The sequence below is a fragment of the Capsicum annuum genome, chromosome 10 (assembly GCF_002878395.1).
Source record: "Capsicum annuum cultivar UCD-10X-F1 chromosome 10, UCD10Xv1.1, whole genome shotgun sequence".
Classification (NCBI taxonomy): domain Eukaryota; kingdom Viridiplantae; phylum Streptophyta; class Magnoliopsida; order Solanales; family Solanaceae; genus Capsicum; species Capsicum annuum.
The window spans coordinates 9384528-9391935 of NC_061120.1; the positions used below are offsets into that span (position 1 = coordinate 9384528).

Here is a 7408-nt window from a genome sequence, read left to right on the forward strand (position 1 = left end):
TGAACTGAGGGGCGATGTCAGCTAGGGCCGAGGGGGCTCATCAGAATCTTCTTTACAGAAAATTACACTTTTATATATGATTAAAATTAATTTTTATATATATATATAGTAGATGTTACGTTGAACCCCTTCGACTTCTTTGTGTGCTTAGTTTTCATGTTTTGAATCCTTTTAGGGGTCGTTTGGTTGGGAAATGAGTTATTTCGGGATCACTGATTTTTGAATTAGCTATCCCGAGATTAGTTATCCACCCTCAAGAAGGGATAAAAATAACACTATAATCCCGGAATGAGTTACCCATGAATTTTATTCCAATTAAACATGGGATAGGTTAATAATCTTAAATTAATCTCGAAATTAGTTATCTCTTATCCCTCTTACCAAACGAACCCTTAGTGTAATCATAGCTTCATCATTGTCTATGGGAGTTAGCCTCTCTAATCCACGAGATAGAGATGTCTGCGTACACTTTACCCTCTTCAAACCGAACTTATTAAATTTCACCAAATATACCATATCCTGTTGCTGCTTACAAAAACTTTTGCATACGTCACTAGACTCGACTCAACGGCCAAGCTTACGAAATTTCACTAGGTATAATATTATTGCTTACGAAAAATTTGCATACGCCACTAGACTCATCTCGACTCGACTCAACGGCCAAGCTTACGAAATTTCACCAAGTATAGTATTGCTGCTTACGAAAAATTCTGCATACACCATTAGACTTGTCTCGACTCTACTCAACGGCCAAGCTTATGAAATTTCACTGGGTATAGTATTATTGCTTACGAAAAATTCTGCGGTACGCCACTAGACTTGTCTCGTGTAGACTCTAACTCAACTCAACGGCCAAGCTTACTCCTGACATTTAAATAGTTACGTTGGCAACCTAAATGACTTGCACCTCACAACTCCAAAATGAGAAGTCAATTTTTTAACAAGAAAACAAAGTGAAAGCCACTCACCACCAACTATTAGCCCAACAACACTTTATATATCTGCTGCAGGCTGCATTTTTAGCCTAGCAAATGGATTCAGCAGCAGATAATAAGTCCAACAATAATAATTATTTTTATTGCAAAGGCAATGATGAAATAATTAGTTGGTTCGACAGATCCGCCGAAAATGCTGCCGCTATACAGCGGCAGACGCTTCGGCGGATACTTGAACTTAACCATAGAGTTGAGTACCTCAACAAATGGATTGGTGACATTAGACTTATTCAAGATGAAAATGCATTGGAATCACTTTATGCTACTATGGTACCTCTTGCTTCTCATGCTGATTTTGAGCCTTACATACATAAAATTGCTGATGGTGAAAAAGCTCCACTACTTACTCAAGAGCCTATCACTACTTTGTCCTTGAGGTGAAGTATACTTCTTTTTTCTTAAGCCACATTTTCCTTCTTGCGGAGTTGTGGGGTGGGGGATTGCAATCTATGTTGTTATTCGGACGCTTCAAATATGTCGACAGGTGCATGTCAAATACTCTAAAAGTAAAACATTTTTAGAGAATTTTGAAGAGTCCAAGCAACATTAGAATAGAATGGGATTAGAACCCTCACCACTAGGGTAAAGGTGTAGGCAGTTCACCAACTGAGGTAGACCTCACTATAAGCCACATTTTTCACTAATTTTGACTTGGGACAGAATTCTTTTATGCTGTCAGTGTATATGAAAGCGGATGTACCATGTGTCTTGATGGTTTTAACTGAAGCTATCATTTCCGACACACACTGACGGAGCCACATAGGCCGAAGGGTTGTCGGCTAAGCACCCGTTCATCAGAAATTACTTTTTATACACATATAATATTGAATCTTGAACATTTTTAACGAACTCGCTTCTCGAAAGTATAAATATACGTGAAAAATCACTAAAATGTCTATAAATACTAAATTTGAACCCATAATTTTAAAAGTGCAACGAGTCAGTGGTAAGTCTGACCCTCAGGGTAAATTCTGAATCCGTCTCCAAGTATATAGAAGTTAAAACTCTTTTTATGTTTTACTCTTCTTCTTTATTTGTCAATATTGGAATGGCAGTGAAGAAACACCTTTTTGGCAATGAAATAGTATGGAAAACAATTTTTTTTTTCCCAATGAAATGACAAACTTTACTTGCTAGAAATGTTCTTTCATTCAAAGGAAAACCAAATATTAATTTTAAAGTTAATATGAAACGCCCTTAAATAGAGCGACATGGACTAGCCTATCCTAACTTATTCGAAATTAAGGCCTAACTCTTGTTGTTGATATTTTCTTTCTTTTGTTGCATTTTAGTTCTGGAACCACAGAGGGAAGTCAGAAATTTGTGCCATTTACTCACCATAGCTCCCAAACAACTCTTCAAATTTTCAAGTTGGCTGCAGCTTATAGATCAAGGTATAGTTCAAATCTTGAAAAATATTCAAAGTCCCTCCTATCTTTCAGTGAGTTAATGGTCAAAACACACTTAACGTATCCTAGTTTTTCAAGTTTGGTACTCGAACTATCACCAATTATTTATCAAAACACACCTCAACTATCAGTTGTTCTCTTTTCCTACTTGAACGACGGTGATATCTCGGCTAGGAAAAGTAAACAATTGATAGTTGGAAACTCGCACAACTGATAGTTCAGGTATGAAACTAGAAAAACCAAGATACTTTAGGTGTGTTTTTATCGTTTAACTCTTTTTTTTAGTTAATTTTCATACAATTTTCGTGTTTTAATAAAACAGGATTTATTCAATAAGAGAAGGAGGAAAAGTTCTTGAATTCATATACAGCAGCAAACAATACAAAACAAAAGGGGGATTAATAGCAGGAACAGCCACAACACACTATTATGCTAGTGAAGAATTCAAGATTAAACAACAACATACAAAGTCTTTTACTTGTAGCCCTGAGGAAGTCATTTCAAGTGGAGATTATAAACAATCAACCTATTGTCACCTCCTTCTTGGCTTGTATTTTTCTGAGGAAGTTGAATTTGTGACATCAACTTTTGCATATAGTATAGTACAAGCATTCAGATCATTTGAAGAGTTGTGGAAGGAATTGTGCCATGACATTAGAGAAGGTACTCTTAGCTCAAGAATCAACATAATCAAAGTCCGGAAAACCGTCTTAGGTATGTTATCATCTCATCAAAAAGTTTAAACAGTTAGTAAGACTAAAATTTTAGTTACTTCATTATCTCCTCACGCACCAACTCGCGTAAGGACAGTTCAAGCATATTTATGGTCTAAAGTCAAAATGGAACAAAGGCCATAATCTTTAAATGAAATATTTTGTTTTTAGAAGACACTATGAGTATGAAATTCTATGAGATGTTATTCTAATAATTCTTTTTCAAATGATAATACTGTCAATCGATTTAATCTTTCTTGAAAACTAGTTGAGTTAAACTTCTTTTAATTATTTTTTTCTTTTTACATGAAAGTTTACTTTTCTATACATAGTATTTCTTCTGTAGAAAATTTATTTGTCTGATTTTGACTTTATATATAGTTTATGAAAGTAAAATAAGATTTTTGAATTTTATGATCTAAAATTAAGGATTTATCGAACACACCAAAATATATTTTAATTTTAGGATCTTAAGCATATTTTGTGAAAAGTTGAAGTTAAAAAGTTGTCAATAAAGAAAAGAGAAATTATAACAAATTTTAAAAAAATAAATTAAAATGGAGTAAATACTTAAAATTTTTACTTTAAAAAATATATAATTTAGTATTGCTTTTTTTTTTTTTTAAATAATAATAGGTACCTCAAATTTGGGGCTTAAGACACGTGTGTTTCGCTTAACTCCTTAGAGCCAGCCCTAAACTCGCGTGCAAGCCTGGCTCTTTTTTTTTTTTTTAGCTTGGGGCCTACCATGTGGAACTTCATTAGTTTAATGTGTATAAGTAGAATGTTGTTTGATATATTTTTTTATTTTATTAGTTATATTTTATTGTGTATTAAAGTGTGTATTACTAATACCTCAAAATTTATGATATTGGTAATGCAATGGATTTAACATGCTTAAAGACCGTATTACCCCTCAAAAAATTTTCCGCATCCTTTTCAATATATATATTGAGGGTATTATGTAAAATTTTTTTTTTTTTTAGAAATTATGTAATTCATGTTTTTTTTTAATATATCGAACCAAACACTGCATAAGAAAAATACAAGCACAACTAACACAAGCATTACTAATACACCATATTTTGCACTATTCTTATACTCTTTACCAAACGACCCCTTAGTGATGAATGGTAGTGAGACTCCGGCTTTGTGTGCTCTGTCGTTAATATTGAAGTGTGCTATCATCTCATTAAAAACTTAAAAATAATTAAAAAATATAAATTTTTAAGAGAGCACGCATTTAGTTACGTCTGTAACACATCCTTCCCATGTCTACCTTTGTTTTTTTGTGAGCCTAGCACATAATGAGTAACTGTATGACTTGAACAGAAGACCCTAATAAGTAGATTAACACACTTCTAATTATTTCATTATGTCTCCAACAACAGGTATCATTGTGCCTCATTCAGAATTGGCATCAAGAATTGAATCAATATGTGAAGAACTAGAAAGGGAAGATTGGTTTAGCATAATCCCAAGATTATGGCCAAATGTTAAATATGTTTACTCAATAATGACAGGCTCAATGCAACCATACTTAAACAAATTAAGACATTATGCTGGTAATTTGCCTTTAGTAAGTGCTGATTATGGGTCCACAGAAAGTTGGATTGGAGTGAATGTAGAACCTTCATCTCCACCAGAGAAAGTAACTTTTGCAGTTATACCCACTTTTTCTTACTTTGAATTCATACCACTCCATAGAAGTAAGCCACAAAGTTGCAATAATAACCACAAAGATGCCAATCTTTTAGTCAATGATGATTTTATTGAAGATGATCCTGTTCCCTTATCTCAAGTCAAGATTGGACAAGAGTATGAAATTATCCTCACCACTTTCACAGGTAATGTAATATTCAACTTTTATTTTAATCTTCTTATGGTAAAATCTTTTGGAAGTATTTTATTTGGACATCACTATTTAACTTATACCACCTTTTAAAATTTTTGCACGTTTACCAACTTTGAAATAACTTTAGATACATACTCTTTTAAAAATTTTGTCTTGATTATTATGAAGTGGGTAGATTTGCAAATTTTTATGCACCATGACTATAGATTGAATGGTGGTCTTAAAATCAAGTATTTGTACACTTCAGTCTGTCTTTTTTTTTTTTTTTTTTGGCCTTTGATGAATTTGTATCACGTAAGGTTTGTTATGAAAAAAAAATTCTACCAAAATTTTCTTTCGCGTTCAAGATCTCTAATTAAAAATTGGAGATGTTATTTGTCCAACCACAAATTAGGTGATGAACTTTTAGTTTTTACTTTTTCTCAATATATTCCAACTATTTTATGCCCCTTAAATAGAGCATTAATTCCTTTTTTACATGTCATTGTCACGTGAACCTCTCTACTTACCACAAACCATATGTAAGTTAGATATTCTTTGGATGATTTTTTGGATACTATTTTAAAGAATTTAAATTATATATATTGACGGTATATAACAATATGTCATATTTTTCGGGGATATGATAATATTAAAAAACTATTTATAATGTTAGTATATATATTACACTCAAGGGTATGAGCTATTGGTTAGTAAAGTGGGTGAGAATAATGAGGTCATGATTCAAATCTTAATAGAGACAAAAACACTAGATAATTTTTAATATCTGTTACTAATGAGAGGTGCTAGATATCCTGGATAGATAGATAGATATAAAGAGAGAGTGAGAGAAAGAGCGAGAGTTAGCTAATATTTGTCCAGGTGCATAGAAAATGATCCGAATACTACAGTTATAAAAAAAATCTCACTATATATACACACCGTACATCAATTATTTGTACTTACCATGGACGGTGGGTTTATCATCTAGTTAAATATAAACATGGTGTGTCTGAGATTTCAATAGCAAAGGTATTTATCTTGTCCTTTTCATACAACAAATTGTCTTATAAAAATGGAAAAAAAAAGTTGGGAAGTAAATTAATTACAAGTTCTTTTTTCTTTTTAAAGTATGAATACCAACAAGGTAAAAATTGGGGACCATGCAATCCATATTAAATTCATGTTCTACCAAATTAAATTTAGACTTCATAAGTGCATTATTTTGCCTTGGTGGCATTTGGCTAGAAATTAGTAGTTTATTTTCCTTTTTTTTTCCTAAATATTTTTCTCACTTGAAATGTTTTCCTTTTGAGTTTTTAATTCTCCCAACTGTATATGTAAAGAACGTCCATGATTATAGTCATTACTAAAAGATAGCTACGAGCAATTGTTCATAATAATCGATATCTAATCGATAAGAAATCACAAAAATAAGATATGCAATCTGTTATAATATGTTAAAATATACTAATTGTGTAAAATTCTTACCACTTATTAGTATGCATAAGTTAAATTCTTTCATGTTTTTTGATTGAATCGATATTTGCAGGTCTTTATCGATATAGACTAGGAGATGTAGTAGAAGTGATCGGTTTTCACAAGAAGACCCCCAAACTCAACTTCATATGCAGAAGAAAGCTGATACTAACAGTAAACATCGATAAGAACACTGAAAAAGACCTCCAGTTAGTGGTGGAGAGAGGTTCACAAATACTACTAAGCAAGTCAAGAGCTGAGCTAGTGGACTTCACAAGCCACGCAAATGTAGCAAAAAGACCAGGACACTATGTGATCTATTGGGAAATCAAAGGAGATGTTGAAGAGAAAGTACTTGGAGAGTGTTGTAGGGAAATGGATGCTTCTTTTGTGGATCATGGATATGTTGTATCAAGAAAGACTAATTCAATTGGACCATTGGAACTTTGCATTGTGGAAAGAGGTACTTTTAAGAAGATATTGGAACATTTTATTGGGAATGGAGCAGCATTGAGCCAATTTAAGACTCCTAGATGCACTAGCAACCAAGTCCTATTAAGAATCCTTAATGTATGTACCATGAAAAGGTTTTATAGCACAGCCTATGGGTGATAAAATGTTGTAATACAATTGAATTACTTGACATCTATAGCTACTAGCTAGTTTTGTACTTAGCCAAGCTAAGTAACTTCGTTCACTTTTACTTGTCAACTATATTAAAAATAAAAAGTTTTTATTTTTATTTGTTTGCTCTAGAATTATATACATTAAGAGAAAATACAATCTGTTATAAAACCAGAAAAAAATAAAGAAGAAGAGTAGAGAGAGTAATTCTTGTTTCTTCTCTTAAGGGGATGAAAGATCATCTTGATTGTAAATACAATGAACAAAACCCCTCTATTTATAGGAGAAATTTACTCCTAGTCTGAGTAAAAGACGGATGCTTCAAATCCTAATAGATATCAAAGTAGATCTTGA

General features: G+C 32.4%; 1 protein-coding gene across 1 annotated transcript; it reads left to right on the forward strand.

Annotated features, from left to right (window-relative positions):
- Positions 1–905: 905 nt before the first annotated feature.
- LOC107845611 (indole-3-acetic acid-amido synthetase GH3.10) lies at positions 906–7172 on the forward strand. The gene is made up of 5 exons (XM_016690038.2): positions 906–1372; positions 2288–2389; positions 2727–3118; positions 4509–4964; positions 6504–7172. The coding sequence occupies exons 1-5, from the start codon at positions 1032–1034 to the stop codon at positions 7040–7042; spliced, it is 1830 nt and encodes a 609-aa protein (XP_016545524.2). The 5' UTR covers positions 906–1031; the 3' UTR covers positions 7043–7172.
- Positions 7173–7408: the final 236 nt, after the last annotated feature.